Consider the following 17,593-nt stretch of genomic DNA (forward strand, 5'->3'; position numbering starts at 1 on the left):
ACAGCCCTGTTGGGATTGGTGACACTTATTAAAGAGTGTGTAGGGTGGCCATTAGAATTAGAAAAAAGGGAGCTTTAAAGTGGAAGCATATTTTCATGCCACAAGGATTCTTAAAGAGCTGGTGTAAATTTTACAAATTGATTTTAAAAAGCATCCTTCTAATAGTTAAAAGTGGGGACCCTCTGTGTTTTGCAGGGAGATAGCATAACCAGTGAAGTACACTGTGGTGTAATTTAAAACAATCTGCCGCTTTTTAGCACTGGTTATTTCATAACTCTTCTGTTGCTCCAGGCAGTTGGGATTGTGTGGCTGAGGGATGGCGAAGCCAACAGCCAGATAAATTATGTTTAGGCTGGAATAACAGCAGAGCTGCTGGCAGCACCACAGTGTGACAGCTGTGGCTGCTCCAGGAGTCAGAAACCCTTCTCCTGCTGATTTCTGCTTGCAGATGGGACAGTGGTTATCACACTTAGGGATAGTCTGTTATCTTCAAACCAGTCCTCACCGTGGGATAAGGAAAATGAGAGTCCCAGCTGGTGAAAGTCCCAAGCCTTTACCTTTACCTGTTTTGGGCTGCAGTCTCTGTAGAGAGAGCTGTGAGCCCTCACCCACTGTTAGGTTTGTCCTGTACAAAGCCATTTCCGTGGGGCTATTCTTATATCAGACAAGATTATGGGATGGCAATAAAAAATCCTAGTCTGTTAAAGCTGAGTGGTGGAGCTGGGTTGTTTCTGCAGTCTCTGCCTGCCCCCAAAGAAGCTTTTTCTTACTGTTTGCTTTTTCCAGGAGGAAACTCCAGTTAAAGCACATACCAAGTTGGTTGTGAGGATTCATATTCTCTTCCACCCCTTGCTTCATTGAACTAGATTTTAAACAAAAGACTTTTATTCTTAAACTTCTTTCTCCCTTGTTTTTTGCAATGGTGAGCATCACTGCCCCCAGATGTCTGTCTTCCTTTCCATGAGCTTCCCTGAAATTTTTCCTCTGTTGTGTTCCTTGTTAATTAATTATCCTACTCTCAGCTTCTTTGTTTTCTCCTTTGGCTTCTTTGAGACTGTGATAAAATACCATAACTTGTTTATCAAGAGACTTACTCTTTATACTCATGTTAGTTATCTTGCAGCATCTACTTTGTCATCGAGACCAAAAACATCACAATAGAAAATTGTAGGCAATGCACTATTTCTAAATTACTTTGTCCTTTCCACACCATCCTCTTCCATGTCTTTTACTAGTGTTGTAAATCCTGCTGTCATCATTAAGGGAAAGTAAGTAGTAAAGCATTTTAAAAGAAATTTGATAGTACAATACCAGGGCTGTATTGCCTCACTGGCCATTTATTTTGAAGATATATAAAATGCTTCCATGCTTATGCAGGGAGATAAGAAAATGAAGGTAGATGAATGGGTAAATGAAAGATAAAAAGTACAACTGTTTGGCCTCTCTCTTCCTTAGCAGGAAAGACCTGATAGCAGGTAGTGCCTTGTATCTCTAAGTAGAATCTGACCGTCAAGACAAGGGGAGGCAGCAAGGCAGTGTGGGGAGCTGAGGGCTTTTTGCTTAGCAATTGGCAGAGCACAGCACTGTGGCTGTTGTTCACAGTTGAGAAACTTAGTTAGAGGTCAGATTAAAAAAAATTAAAATTGAGTCAACAGGGAAACATTTGGAGTAATTAAATTCCAATTTGATTAGTTTTTATATAACCTTGTTGCGGCACATTCTCCATTGCTGGCAGGCTAAACAAAAGGGTCTTCTGATCCTGCTGTAAAGTCTGTATGAATTTGGTTTGGATTCTTCCACCTTTTCTGTGTTTGTAATCAACAACACAATCAGATCAATGAGGCCCATTCATCTTGCTAAGATATTCCAAAAACATCATGAATGTGGGATAAAGAAGGTAAATCTTCATTAGCATAAGAAACAGGACTGAGTGAAGCACAGTGCCCAAAGCTGCATTTACACTGATGAAGATTTTTCATTGAGGAAGAAATTAGGGAACAGTTTCACCCCAGGTTAGAATGGAAAACACAAACCAGAGAATGGGATTTGTCTGAAGACACATCTTAGCTCTGGAAAGCTGGCATGGAAGGATACACTGTGAGATGAAAAACAAACAAAAAATCATATCAAAATTTGTTGCTTGATTACTCAAGCATATTCATTTTCAAATAAGAGTGACAGTTTCTTATATCTCTTCATTCCAACACAGTTAAACTTGCTAGTTCCTGTCTTTTGCTTAAAGTTTTAGCCTAAAGTTTTCTGGAAGCTGACAGGCTGCACACATCTTCTCAACTGCAGGGCAAGATTAAACAGAACTCCAACAGCACTAACTACTCCAACACAAAGTCAGAAGCAAGCCAAATCTCACAGAGTGAATTGCAATTAAATTGCAAGTGGAAGACATTTTCCAGAGGTAAAACATTAGTGTGGGTGAGCTCAGTCTGCAGCAGCAAAGCTTCCAAACAGCAATTTCCCTAAAATGGTAAAAGGTTGGGGTTTCTTTTGTGGGATTTTCTATTTCTTTCCATGGCAATACTTCTAACACATAAGAAAAATCTGTGCAACAGGAATATGTATCTAGTCTTTCATGTAAACCTCCTTAAAATGCAGAGAATTGTCACATGGTTTGGTTTGAAAATGTAATTACTAAGGTCTGTCTTTTAGTATGCTATTTAGGTGAATTTGTATTTGCTGCATTTTTCATGTCTTGCTTTAATTAATTGCTCTCAGTTCATACTTTATCAGTGCTACTCCAAAATTTAGAAAACAGGATTAACCACAGTTTGAGATTTCAAACAAGAAACAATTCTTTATTGAGGCTTGGTAGTGTAAGGGAAATAAGCTCAATCATTACAGTTATACTATGTTTGCATAAATGAGAGTAAAATAAATAAGCTCTTTCTTTTCCTTTGCTTCTGTGTTGGAGATTTTTGAGATATGCATTCATTCATGTTTTACTTGTTTTATGTCACCTGACTTGAAGTGATGAGGCTATAGCCTAGAAGATGCTGTGATCTTTTCCAGATGGAAAAACTCATTTCACTTCCCCCTCCCTTTGTTGTTGTTGTTGTTTTTTAGTTGGTTGGTTTGGTTTGTTTTCTTTTTTAATGGAAAGAGAATTCCAGCTTTACAAGTGAGGAATTGGTCATGTAAGTTTTCATTGTTTCAACGATGTATAGCTTGGTCTTAAAGCTTATTGCTAATTTTTAGTGTTCACTATTCAATGAACAATGTATTTGTCCTTTCCTCAACTATTTTAAACACAGGGTGAGAGTTGAGCATAAATTGATGTCTTTGGTGTGGGCTTTCTCATTCTTTGTGGCTCTGTACAATGATGTAGTTGGGAAAAAGGAGGCACAGTCACTGCTGCTTTGCTCACCATAATTTGCTGTTGCCAGAATCACTCAGTTTGGGCCTGCCTCATGCTGAGAGATGCTATGCACTGGATTAATCATAATAAGTTAGCAAATTGTTCTTAAGGAGGAAAAGGATTATAATAATGCAGCGCTGAAAGGATGTGCAGTATGCTCAGCATGCTCACAATTATTATAAATTGTAATACATTTGTTATAGTTTTGTCTGAGACATTGCAGAAGCTTCAGAATGGGTCACATTACAGATGCTTATATAGCACTTTGTTTTTTCAGCATCTCACTCTGCACTTTGACCATGCTAACACTGATGAAAAAGCTGCTTTGCACCCTTGAACAGCTCTCCTGGCTCTTGGGCAGTTTATAAAGACAGTCTGAGTCAGTGTGGGCTTGGTGTCTCCACCAGACTAAGGGTACTCAGAGATGTTGATCATGCTGTATTTTTGCATGACTGTGAGATACAAGATGTGTGCTGGAAATGCATTTTAAGCCAGAGCCATTCCAGGACAGACGTCTGCACATCTGCTACCTCTGCTGTGCAGCATGGAAAGCCCACAGTGTCTCAGCTGCAGGGGAACTGCAAGGGTCCAGCAGCAGTGGGCTCTTTGTGCGTCATCAGGATGATCCCCACAGCCTCAGCCACCTCCCGTGTCATGTGCTGCCCATAAATGAGGAAACTAATTTAGCCCAGCACCTCTTTGGGGTGCCTCTGGAATACTGGAAAGCTTATCAGCAAGCTCTTTGGAGATGTTGTTTAAGAGTAACAAGGAGGTGATGGAAAATATTTCTCTCTCTGAACAGAAATGTCCAGGAGACCACATGAAACAAAGGATTCATCAGCAATCTTACTTACAGTGGCTGCACAATGAGATGGCTAACTGTGATAAAAGGTGCCTATGGTAATAAAATCCTCTTCAGTTCCCTTTCTTACAGGCCTGTGCTGCCCACAGAAGCCTGCAGTGATAGATGGATGCATGTGAAAATTGGGAAAATAGTTTGTGACTATTGAGTGTCCTCCGAAAATAGTGCCTCTTATGAGATGTAAAGTTATGTAACTCAAAAACATGACAAGAAGCCTTAATATATTAAAATAATTTTCTAATTGTGTGTTTTGTTTCTGGAGATTCTTACACTAGTTGCCAATAACTTTCATGGTATTTTATTTTTTATTTCAGATGTTTCAGTTACTCATTTAGAAGCACATAACACTGTATAAACACCAGGTGTCTGATGGATGGTTGCAAGTGCTTTAAAAACTCTTTGCAATTAGGTGGATCTAATAGAAAGTCCTTCATACAAGACCAATTAAAAAATTAGTAGCAATATGTAGTTTTGACGAAAGCTTTTTCCTACACGAAAAGGCTCCATTTCCCTCCCCCCTCATCGCCACTTTTTGTCTACATGTAGATCTGTGGGAGAGATAGGAAAGGCATGATGACTCTGGAATATCTGTGTCCTTGGGAGGTGGAAGGTGGAGGGGACTCCAGCCTCCCTCATTTGTTGTTGTTTTCCTGTTTGTTTGTTTGTTTTAATTTGAAAGGAAGGTGTGCTATTGGCTAGATAATTGAGCCATAAAGATAATAATTCAGGTACTTGCCAATACTTCTAAGATTGTTTTTTAAATATCTTCTGGAATAATTTCTGAATTTCTATGAAGAAGGTGGGTTTTTTTTCCCTCAATAAAAATTGTTTTGCTTCTATTATTTTAAATTCAATTTCAGGGACATCCCATAACAATACAATGCATGTGTTGATTTAATGTAATTTGCCTTTCAGAATTTCTTGGAGAAAGCAATGAAATTTAATTCCTTCACAAATTTGCTATGTGACCACATATTCAGTATGTTGAATATGAAATACACATTTATTGCTATGTAACACTAGAGTGATATTTTGAGAACAAGAATTTGAAATAAAATTTGTTGTATAGATACTTATAAAAAAAGTAAATTACTGAGGTGAGTGGTGAACCCGTCTTGGTTTCCTGAATGGTCTGTAAATATCCATAACTGGGAGAGGTCTGACTTTAGTCTTAAGTGTTTAAATAGCAAGTAGTGCAAATGCATCCTTACTGCAGACTTTAATTTGCTATGGCTAAGTCTATATTCTATTTATGTTGTAAAAATTTGCAGCTAAACCGTATAGTAATAGGGCATTTAACTACTGAGTGCAAGAATTCTTAGGATCATTAATTATAATTCAGGTAGGATTGGGAATCAAGGCAGGTGACAGGGATATTCTGGGGAGGAGGTTTTGTTGGTTCTCTGAACTCATCTCAGTGTTCTACAGATACCTTTAGCCATGTCATTGTTCCCTTTTGCCCTAGATTAATCTCTAGGCATGTTATGGACCCCAGTGTGTCACACTGGTAACTGTGTAATAGGCAGTTTGATGTGATTTTAATTGCAAACTGTGCAGTTATTCTCTCTGGGAACAACCTGCTTTTCATTGCTTTGCAACCTGATTTGTTACTGATTTCAGAACTAAATCTATGAGAAGGAAAAATATAATCCTGATCAATAATAATTGCTTGGAGGAGACAACATTGTGTGATGAAATTCTTATAGAAATAATACAACACTCTGAGTAGAAGGTTCTTTTAAAGAAAATAATCTTGAATGGGGAATTTTTTTTGTGGTATGCTTGCACTATACTGAAAATCCTTTCTCTTTTGACCAGTAACACATACAAAGCACACCCTACAATGTCAGCATAAATAAAAATAGTAGCTAGCATATTTCACATCGGATATAGCAGTTCAGATCAGAATCCTGTTGTGTCAGCTCTTCTACAAACAGAGAGGAATAATCTGTTTCATTATATGGTCTGGCTGACACCTCTTAAGGACAAGGATGCACACAGAATCATAGGCAAAAATGAGAACTGAGCCAGATATTTGCAGCTCTCGAATATGGTTTAAAACATTTATCCACATTCCTTAAACCAAATAAAAGTTGTCAATGAAATTTTTTCTCCATTAAAATTATCAATAATAGAGAAAGCATGGAAACATATCAGTTTTAATGAAATATTGACTTTATTGGAGAAAATGAAGGGAAAGGCATTGTTCTGACATTGCAAAAACACTTTTTTTACTCCAGAAATGGTTTTTATTGTGATCTTTCTTTTGTGTGTCTTTAAGAAAAACTAAGGTCACCTGACAGAAGCATACAATTTAATGTTATAATATACTCAGATTGCTTCATTTTTATTTGACTTTTGTTCCCCATTTGAGATCAAACCCATTGCCCTTCCTGGAAAACTGCAAATTTGGGTTTTGTCTCAAAGAGCTCACCACAATCCATTGCTCAGAGCTAGAAATACTCTTTTATTGCTTTGCTTTTGCTAACAGAAAGCAGTTTCAAAAGCAGTCAGGTTTCTCAACAATCACAAATACAGGAGATGGTCTCCTTTGGTTTCTGCTGTCCTTGGGAAATGAAACCTGTGGAGGTGCTCCAGCAGCACGATGGATGGGCTGTCCACAGGGTGAGTGGTTGGGAGCTGCCAGAGACAAGGAGCTGTGGGACTGGTGGCCCCAGCCCTGCCCACGCTGAAGGCTGTGTCAGCATGCAGATGCAGATGTTGCCAGCTGAAGAGAATTTATAAACAAGGAAATTATCTCATGACAGAGAGTGTGCTTCTGGCTGCAGCATTACTTGATGGATGTCTCTTTAATATTCTGTTGGCTGTGGCTGTGCTGGGTCTATGCGGACCTGCAATGTGGCAGGCATTCCAGGATGGCATGTTACCTTTTTCTCAGTATCTGACCCAACATCTCAAGGACAAGCCATGAATGGAAATTCTAATGGAAAGTCATTTAGTCCTTTAAGTCTGTGCTGATCAGGAATTCCTGTGGAAACCTCCTGCAGTGCACTTCTGTTCCAAGTTTGCTGCTTCTAAACTAAGACATCTGTGCTGGCCAGGCTAGCTCCAGAGCATGTCCAAAGTTTATTTCATTATTCACTCCACACATGACGAAATCTTTTTTTTTTTAAAGTTATTGCAAATTAATATTTTTTAAGTTTCTCCTCCCCATGCCCAAAATTAAAATTCTCAATTTATAATTCCATTTGTAGATTGTTGTAGATTGCAATTTTTTGAAAGTGTGAGCTAGTAAAATTTATGTCTTTGGGTGTGACATATTAAGTGTCTAAAGTTTTCATATCAGACAAATGTGAATTTCCATCAAGCTATTTATTACCTTGGACTGGAATAAAACACCTTGTAGGGAATAAAATGAAACATAGCTTTCAGCTGATAAATATTTAGTCTTTGTATTAAATCTTAGCATAGAAATTTTAATAAGTAGCAAATGTAATAAATCTGTAATCCTTAAATCACTTAGTATTGCTTCTTAGTTTAATTATTCATTTATTTGGAACTCAGAAGAAACAGAATGTTTTTAATATTGACTGTATGTCCTGATACCTTAAAGGAATGAAAGTAATTGGATGTCTGAAAGACATGAAAGCAGTAAGTCTGCTTTTTTGTTTATAGAGAGCTACAAAACTGAGTACAGTGACTCCTTTTCATCCAGCTTTTAAAAATTCCTTACAAATGTACATATTCATATTCAGTCCTGTTACTCTTCTCTGTGTTGTGCTTAAACTGGGGTATGTTCTTTGGGGTATCTCTGTTGGTTACCCATTGATAAGTCAATTCCCATTTTCTTTCCCTGTTGACCTATGGATGGTTGAATGTCTGTGCATTACTGTGTGTTCCTTATACTATGTATTTGTGTATTCACTCTTAAGATCCTACTGGAAGAAAATTTGCAGACTAGCATAAACTTTTTGTAGGAATTTGTGGCAGTCCATGTGAGAGGACGAGTCCTGAATAGAAGCACCAGCAACACATAAAGGTGACGTACCTGCTTCATCCTTGTACAGGTGTGGGACTAATTATTACCTGTTCAATGTGAACAAATATGTTTAAGACAGCTGAGCAGCTGTTCAGACATTTTCTTGGGAGGAAGAGCACATTTTACATGGGGCTGACAGATGCTGATGACAGATTTTGGTGCCTCTGAGGGCTGACTTATGGTTGTGTCAGGAGGTCTGCAATGGACACACATGTTGTTGGAGGATTTGCTGCAGTGGTGGCCTGATCATCAGAAGGGTGGCCACCTTCAAGCTGGGGAGAGCAAGCATTCACTGCTGGATATGCCTGATTCAGAGAATTTACTTGAGTATCTGCAAGCAAAGCTTAGGGTGGGCTGGTAGCAACGTGTGTGCTCGATGTACATAAGGAGGCTGGCAGCTGTTGCTGGTTGACTGATCCCAAGCAGCAGGCAGGTTGCAAAGGTGATATCTATGAAATGCGTTCTATGATTTGTTTATGAGCTTGCCCAAAGAGAATCCCCATGAGAAGTAACATGGCTTTTCAACTGGAGCTCAGGAAGGGTGATAGTCAGCCTTTATATTTCTTGACTTCATTTTTCTGTGTGTTTGGTGTTTATTTCATTTTCTTTATGCTGTGGCATTTAGTTTGACTGACATTTTCAAATGTACAATAATTGAGATCTGTGCTCTTTAACCTTAAAGAAAAAGCTGTAAGATATTTCAATTAAATTCCTATTCTTTGGAACAGGTGTTGGATCAGACCGGAGTGGGGGGAAATAAGCTCCATTTAAAACTCCAGTCAAAAGACAACTGAGGAGTCTGTGACCAGGGGTTGCTTAAAGGTTTTCTCTGGCTTCAAGCTGATGCAATAGCTGGTTCCTGTGGCTATGTGCACTTTGGATCTTCTTTTTCCTCTTTTTTTTTTTTGGCTACTACATCTTTTACATCATTAATATTTCTTATGTTGCCATGTGTACATTTTATTCTGTTGTACTGGGCAGCTTAGCTTTTCCTCCCCCATAACATTGTTTGTACACATTTTTGGGGGTTTGAGTAATATTGTTCTTAAAAGCTCTGATTATCTTCTGAGTTTGATGTTTTATGCAAATATGATTACTAACTCAATGTCACTGGGTGATTCTGCATAACCACTTAGAAAATGAAGAAAACTTACAAAATTTTGAGGGATGTTTTAGAAATCAGAGGGTAGCAAGTACAGGTGTTGGCAACTTGGTGATTTATAATATACTGCTCTGGCTTTTTTAAGTGTCCTATACAGCTCTGAACCCTTTTAAAACATGTCCATGCTGTCCCTAGCTGGGGCCAGGTCTGTGTGGTGCATTTATCTTTATTTATTCAGTGGCAATATTTATCTGCTCAGTGGCAGGCACTGCCAAGTTCCTCTGTGGTATTTTGTGGTGGTGTTATAGGAGAGTTTTTATCCTTACACTTTGTGAGAAGTTTCTCCTTTATTTTATACTGTAGATCTGTCTTAATCTAAAACAGTCCTATACAGACCCAATCACCTTATTTGTCTCAGTAAATTTAGTTTCTGTGGTGGCAGCTGTGATGATGTCTGTAGCAAGAAGGAACAGAATACAGAATACAGTACAGAATAATACAGAATATAGAAGGAGTTTTGCAGGAACACACATTTTGCATTATTAATTGCTCTTGGGATTCTACTTGTGGTGCCAGCCATGAGTGCTTGAAAAGTAATGAAAAGCCAATCCATATTTTTCCTTTTCCGAGTGCTACTGGATCATGAGTGATACTAAAAGTTTGGTTAGCAGAGTAAGTCCTTACCCGTCTTGAAATTTTTGCTCTGTGAGAGAGCAAGTACTGAAGATGACTGTGATCTTTCTAGGATCAACCAAATAAAATCGTGAAGCACTATAATTTTTCCTGGTTTGGGACAAAATTTCATTCAAACTAGGGGAGTTTGGTCTCTCTTACTAAGGTAATCTGTTAAAAGGAACTTTCCATCTGTTACAATGGTTTATTTGTGTCTGGAGGTTTTTCCTTTGTTGTTTTTTAGTTTGTTGTTTTGTTTTGATTTTTTGTGAATTGATCTGGGGGGAAAAAATAGCCCAAAAATACATATGTCTTAATCTCAACAAGACTAAAGTGGACTCACAGCTTTTCTGTTACTCTTAATGAGAGGTTTTTTCCTCTACAGCCAGCCAGATGCAAATAACCAAGAAGGCAGGGGGTGTTTTCTGAACTTCATCAGTCTCAACTTTTCAGAATGGATTTATGGGATATTTCCACAAGACAGAGAGTACACCCTTGGTAATTTAAATCCCTTCAATATAAAGCAAAGGAAAAGAATTATTATATGGATTTCTGTACTGCCCTACCTGATGACATTTGCAGTTATGTAGACTCAAGGCACTTTGTACTTCTCTGGAGTTGAAATTCTTGAACCATATTTATGACAGGTAAACAAGGTTTGAGCACTTAAATTTTGCTTCTGTTGATTTAAAATTGAAGGCTGTGATGAAAACTAGCAATTAGCTCTGTCATCCTAATGTCAAATATAGAAGTCTCTCAGACCTATCTCCAAACTGGGATTTGATTCATGCTTTGTCTTTCACAAATATGAGAGCACATATTTGGGGTTTTTTTTGCACTGAGGTAGATGCCCAGAGTAGAAATAATACTGAGTGATTTTCTTTGGTGTAGGTACACATCATTGAAACTTTGGAAAGTATGTAAACAAACAAGATAAATTATATAAGTTAAGCATTTAACATGGAGTTCTGGATACAGCTGCGTTGTGTTATCACCATCCCTTTATCCAGGCTCACATTTTTAAGATACTGTGAGGACCACCTGTTTCACCTTGCTTCAATTCACTTACAGACTGTTTTCACCACAGATATTGTCATTCCCATTAACAGCTACTAGACGGGGTTCAGAAGCAAATTCCAAATAGAGACACTTGTAAACTCTTACAAATTTTTGACTAGAGGCTTCAAGCCTGTCTCATCATGGAACAGTCATATTTGAACAGGGATCTTGAACAAGTGGCAAGAAATGCTCTGGTCTTCACAAAAGTGAAATGATTATATGAAAGACTTCAGCTTCTCGTTTGCCATTATGACTCCTTTTTCATAGACTTTCTGTGCCTTTGTTTTTCCAACTGGTCTTGTCTTTTTAAACTGGTCTTATCACCAGTGCTTCCATTTTGACCTGTTGCAACTAGAGATCATGTCTTGCTCTCTTACTTGTAGTTTTGGGCATCATTTGTGCTGTCTACCCTAAATTCATATGTAAAACTCCTGATACCTGAAATTGTCAGATTTAGTAGAATGTACACTTGTGTCTTTTAAAAGCAATGCTTTTTAAGAATCACTGTGTTCTTTTGGATACCTATTCCACTGCCAGGATCTACAAACATGACATGTAAAAATTTGCTGGTCTGTATAAAATAAGGAGCTTTTGTGGGTTGGGGAATGTTAAAATAATGTGATGGTGGTGGTTAGTAGAAAAGCAGAGATCCAATTTAAAGGAATAGGTTAATATACTGACCATGGTGTGATAGGTTCATCTTGGCCAACCACTAACTCACTCACCCTCTTCAACAGGACAGGGCAGAAAATACAATGCCAAGGCCTGGCTGTCGAGGAAAGTCAGGGAGACTGGCCACCAGTTACCATCGCAGTAAAAAGCAGACTTGGCAGGGGGAAAATTATTTTAATTTCCTGCCTGTTAAAGTAGATGTGTGTGGTGAGAAGCAAAGGCAAATTAAAATAAGATGTTCCACCATCCTCTTCCCAGGTTCATCTCCCATTCTTCCTTCCTGACTCATCTACCTCACTCCCCACCCCAAGCAACACAGCAGGATGGGGATGGGAGGTTTTAGTCAGTCCATAGCACATCCTCTCTGCCCTTCCTTCCTCCTCACACTTTTTCCTTCCTGCAGCTTGGGTCCTGCCCATGGGCTGCAGTGCAGAATCTTTATTTATTTGTATGTTCCTGTGCTCTCTGCTTTGGGCCTTATATTTTAATTGCTTTGTAAAAGAACCTGAAATCCAACAATGGATGAGATATTATGTTAGGCCATTTAACAGATGGAAGTTGTGCTATTATCATCAAAACTGTAACAATTTGAACATAGCTGAGTTGCCTCTTTCTACCCATTTTCAGCTATAAAAGCAATAGTGCATTAGACTTCCTGCCTAGTTTAATCTACTTTGTGCTTTGTTACTTTAATTTTCTTGCAAATTAAAATTGGTAATTTAGCCAAACAATTCTCTAAAGGTCCCTCGTCTCATTTTAAAGTAAAATGAAATATTTACCCCAGAAATATTTTACATGTGAATATTTAAATATAGTTTGTTATTCTTGATGTTGAGTTTTTTTTGGTGTGGGCTTTTTGCTGTTTATTTTTTGAAATTGGGGGGGGGTGGTATATTTGTAAAGCGATCAAGTCTGGAATTTATTTGGTTTCTTTCACTATGGATTTTCACCAAAAATGTCACCAAAATTTTTCACTCCTATGTTAGGCATGGTGTTTGCTCTTCTGAATTAAAATTTAATTGACCTATTAGCATTACATCATAGTACAGATACTTCCAGGAAGTGGTGTTTGTCGATGAGACTGGCAAATACAAACGTACCACCACGAGCATTTTGCCTTTTTTTGCAAATAAGAGTTATTCCGAAAAAGAGTAAGTTCTGTTCCAATTAAAAATTGCACATTAATTTCATAAAAATTTACCATCATCACTGAAGTGGATGGAAATAAGAATGGCTTGGTGGTTTTGTCACAGATTGAGAGCTGAGTCCCATGACATGGAGGGAAATGTGCTCTAAGCAGTCCCAAAATCGCTGTCTGGAGTGCTGGCAGTGGGTCTGCGAGCACCAGGCTGCCACTAGGAACTGAGGAAAAAAGGGAATTTCTTTGGTGCTTGTAGCCAGCACTGCCTGCTAATGCTGTGTGTGACACCACTGGCAGCCTGGCTCATTGTAGAGGGCCAGTTCTCCAAAGAGGGGACATACCTGTGTTTAGCCATGGCCTAAGTTACCTGGATTACCAGGGTAATAATGGCACAGACTGCACTGACAAATCAATCTCGACCTTGATAAAGTATTTGGGGCTCAAAAAGACATTCCCTATCATTGTCCATCAAATCACTCACATTTCTCCATGAAACTTTAACTTCTTGGCTCCTGGAGCAGAACTGATGAAAGCTTAGGTGTGGTCTGATTAATGGTTTTACCATTTGCCTCTGCCCTTCGTGCCTGCATCTGTGGTTGTCTCTTGTGTTATCTATCCTCAGATTATAAAGTCTTGGGATTTTATAATCTCTTTGCCCAGCAGGACTTCCCTCTCCACCTTCAGCTCCCAAAGCTTCATTCTGCTCCTTTACTCCCTTTGGTCAGAAATTCTTTCATTCTTATCCTTTTAAAAGTTGGCCTTTTTCAGTATTTTGTTTTTAAAGTGTATTGCTTAGTAATTTATCTCAAATGAGAGCAAGAAGAGTCTGTTATGTGGTCGTATACAATGGATTGTGGTATGGACAAAGAACGTCTCTAAGCTGGATACTAGGATAAAGCAGCCTTCTTTGGGTCAGTTTTGTGCATAACATTCCTCCTGGGAAGTTACTTTGGATAAATCAAAAGAAACTAAGGTTTTGATCTGTGAAATTTAAGTGAAAGATGGGAATATAACTGCCTCGTAGACGCAACTAAAGATAAAATCAGTAATAACAGTAGTCTGACAATAAAAGCATTGACTGATTTAAAATAAAATTTAAAAAATCTAATGAAAAGGATTTGTGAGGTGCCAGAACTGAGGTTTTCTATTATAATTCTGCTATAGATCCATTCCAGATTAACAAAATCTCTCTCATGCCAGATATCTTTAAATAGTCTTGCCTTTACAGGCACATACATTACTGCTCCTCAAAGCATTTATTTCTTGATGGGGGCTATGTAAAGGCAAGAAAATGAGATTATCTGTTATGTTAAACACATTTCCATATTGCTGATGTTTCATTGTACTGCTTAAGCTCCCAGTAGGAACTTTAATTTTGTATTTTTAAGAAACATTATTTTCAAGCAAAAGGTTGGAAAAGTAGCAGTTTTTTTAATTCTGACAGTCTAGACTATTCAATATGACCTAAAGATAAATGTTTTTTGGAAACCAAACTTTATGCTTTGCCTTTCCTATTGTGTTTTTCCTTTCAGCAAAGAAAGGATGAACAAAGATAGGTTTTTTGGGTTTAGGAAACAGATGATGGCATGCAAAGCCCCATGTTTCTATGCACTTTGGTGTTTTGACCTTTATTTAATGGTGTTTTTTGAAAACTTCAGAGCAGGTCAGTGAAGGGTGTGCTCAGTGTTTGAGGTCAGCAAGTGAAAACAGGCGAGGGTCATCTGCCCCTTATTGTGTGTGTGAGGGGTGAGGGTTTGTATCTATTTATTTGAAATTTTCTTAGCTGGTCTTCAAAGGAGCTAAAAGAAAAAAAAAAGAGGCAGCATTATCTAATCAAAGCTGCTCAGTCAACTAATGACGTCAAGTAGTAACCTTAACCTTCACTTTCTCACCGTATTTCCTTTGGACTATAAGCTATTTAACACAGCTAAAAAATTACCTCATCCATCATAGCAATGTAGCCTTTTTCTGTGCTTCACTATGTAGTGGATTTATCAGCACTGGGCATGGGAATGAGGTGAAGAATAATTTCTTCTTTAATTGAATTTTCAGACTGGAATGCTGGGGGGAGAGGGGCAGCAATGGGCTGTGCTGGCACCAGGCCAGCACCCCAGCTTGTCAGCTCCCTGTGAACAAGAGTGCTTTAATCACTGCACAGACTGGATGCAGGGTGTGGAATAAACTGTACTGCAGTTGTGTCTAACATGAATTTTGAGCTACAGCAGTACTTCAGAGTAGAAACACGACCTGCGTGTGGTCGCGCTCCATGCTGACTTGGCTGCTGTGTCTGAGAAAGAGGATTGCATTGTGTGATGAGAGCGGGTGTCAGGTGTTATCATGGGGAAATAGAATCACTTATTACCTTGTGGTGTGATTTGTTCATATGACCTTGCTGTTGGAAAGAATAATTTTGCCTTCTGGTATCATTTACAATAGCATGTCACTTCTTCCTGCTGTTTCCAGTAAAAGTAATGAGGCTACTTAGGATACTGAGCTGGTGTGACGTGCACATAGATAATTAGAGCAGGTGTCATTCTCAATTCAATTCTCAGTATTGTAGAGAATAGTGTGGTATTGCTTTTGTGAAAGGGAAGCTGGTAATTGTCAAATACTTAAAAATTAGCTGATAAATGGCAGTTGGCAAATCTTTGCAGTAACAACATCATTTTTTTGCTGTTTTTCTTGTTGCTTATGCCAGTCTAGAATATGAGAATCACAGATTTGTTTTTTCCTCAGAATATGGCGGCATGGGTTTGGACTTCTCCTATAATATTGCAGTGGCAGAAGAGCTGGGAAATATCCGTTGTGGAGGTGTTCCCATGGCCATTGGAGTGCAAACTGGCATGGCTACCCCTGCTCTTACAAGGTAATTTTCAGAAAGTTTGGTTTAGCCTAAAACGCAATTGTCACGAGTAGAAAAAACAATACTGTGTAGATTTACTGCTACTCAGTAATGCCTGAGGAAAGAACCTACTCTCTACTTCTTCCAGTTTGCTTTAGGGGAGAAAATACTTCCTCTTTTTTTTTTTTTTTTAATGCTAGAGTTATATTGGTTATATGTTAGAACATAAACCTTGTTGAGTAGTAGATGATATGTTTACAAACATGAAATATTGGTACCACAGCCAATTAAAAATTTTGAATTCCAGAATCCAATTTGTTCATGTTTGTCTTTTTTCTTATATACCAGTGCAGTAATACTAAGGATGCATTTAGTTGTAAGGATTAGGATCAGTCTAATTCTGTTTTATAATTTACTTGCTCTTTTTCCAGCTTTGCAAGGTGTCAGTCCTAAAGTTGTAGCACATATATCATGCTTCCTAAATATGCCTAAATTCTAGGCAATTAATAATTTTTATTTTTATCATCAGCTACGTCAGTGTTCCCATTTAAATCACCTACAATCATTTAGGCTCCTGCATTTTTTTAATCTGATTTCTTGTGGCTTTTTCCTCCCTCAAAAAAAGTTACCACCTTCTTCATGTAGGAGTTTTGCAGATATTCTGTGTCAGAACAGCAGTTCTTAAAACTAGAGTAGGGCAAATGGCTGATCCAGCAGTTTGCCCCTGGAATATGGATACATCTAAAATTCTGGAGGATAAGGGTGGGAATTAAATTCTAATAATTATGTTGAAATTGGGAATTTCTCTGCACTAAACAGATATACAAGAAGGGAAGTTTCACTCAGAAGAACATTTTAGGGATTTTTTGATAATTTTTAGGGAGTTGTTGACTTTTTTTCCCCATTCTGAATGGAAATGCCTGTAAATCTACTGAAGAGTCTGAAATATAAGCTCTATTCCCTTGACATTTGCTTATCCTGCTGTATGTGTGACTTTGCAGGTCTCATCTACAACAGATTTTTCTTAAAGTTTTCTTCTCCTTTGTGTAATGCAACAAAACCTTGCTAAATGCATGGAGTTCAGTGTGTCTCTTGCAACAGTGGCTTAGCTATAGTCCAACTGAGTATAAGAACAGTATTTTAGAAGACTTCAGACAGTACTACCTTGACACCATGACAACCTTTTATTCAAGGAAATAAAGCAAATCTCTGGGCAAAAGAAAATGGGATTTTGTTCCAATGCAGTTTTTTGGCCTTCTGTTACTCTGTTCTGCTGTAGTAAAACAGTGAAATTATGCATATTTGTGCTAGTGAAATCCGAAAGTGGAAGTTCTTGGAAAATAACAGTGAAATTGTTGTTAACTTGATGAATTCTTTAATTGAGTTTGTATCTGCATTACTGAATTTTTCCCCCACTGCTGAGCCAATTCCACTGGCTATTTATACAGTACAATGTGTGTGCCCCACACACACATGTAAAAGTGAGACTTGGTGATGAAAAGAGAAAGCTGGTCGCTACAGGAAATTTTGCCTGTATGCCTCTTTACCTCATGCTGTGTAGTGGGAAGACCAACTGCTTGTCCTGGGTCATGGATTCAAATGGCACCCATGTCCTGGATGGTTTCTCTAAAAGTATCTGTGTACCATGGAGATTCTAAACACGTTCGTAGAGATAAGTCAGATTTTGCATCTTGGCTGTGCATTGTTGCACAAATCAAATAATGATGTGGGAATCAACCATCAACCCCTAAAAAAGCCTCTGTAGCTCTTTGTTGGCTTTCATAACCTTGGACTTTGTTCAGCATTCATCCAGCACATATTGAGTGTACCTACAAACTAACTCCATGAATGTGATTCCTGTAATTCCCAGAAT

At 38.2% G+C, this 17,593-nt stretch overlaps 1 protein-coding gene across 1 annotated transcript in view; it reads left to right on the forward strand.

Annotated features, from left to right (window-relative positions):
* Nucleotides 1–17,593, forward strand: part of LOC115901451 (probable acyl-CoA dehydrogenase 6) — a 75,498-nt gene that overhangs the window by 30,126 nt on the left and 27,779 nt on the right. The window contains exon 3 of the mRNA XM_030944125.1: nucleotides 15,598–15,744. Within this exon, the coding sequence (XP_030799985.1) occupies nucleotides 15,598–15,744 (147 nt within the window). The remainder of the gene's footprint in view (nucleotides 1–15,597; nucleotides 15,745–17,593) is intronic.

Source organism: Camarhynchus parvulus, chromosome 2 (assembly GCF_901933205.1).
Source record: "Camarhynchus parvulus chromosome 2, STF_HiC, whole genome shotgun sequence".
Lineage (NCBI taxonomy): Eukaryota > Metazoa > Chordata > Aves > Passeriformes > Thraupidae > Camarhynchus > Camarhynchus parvulus.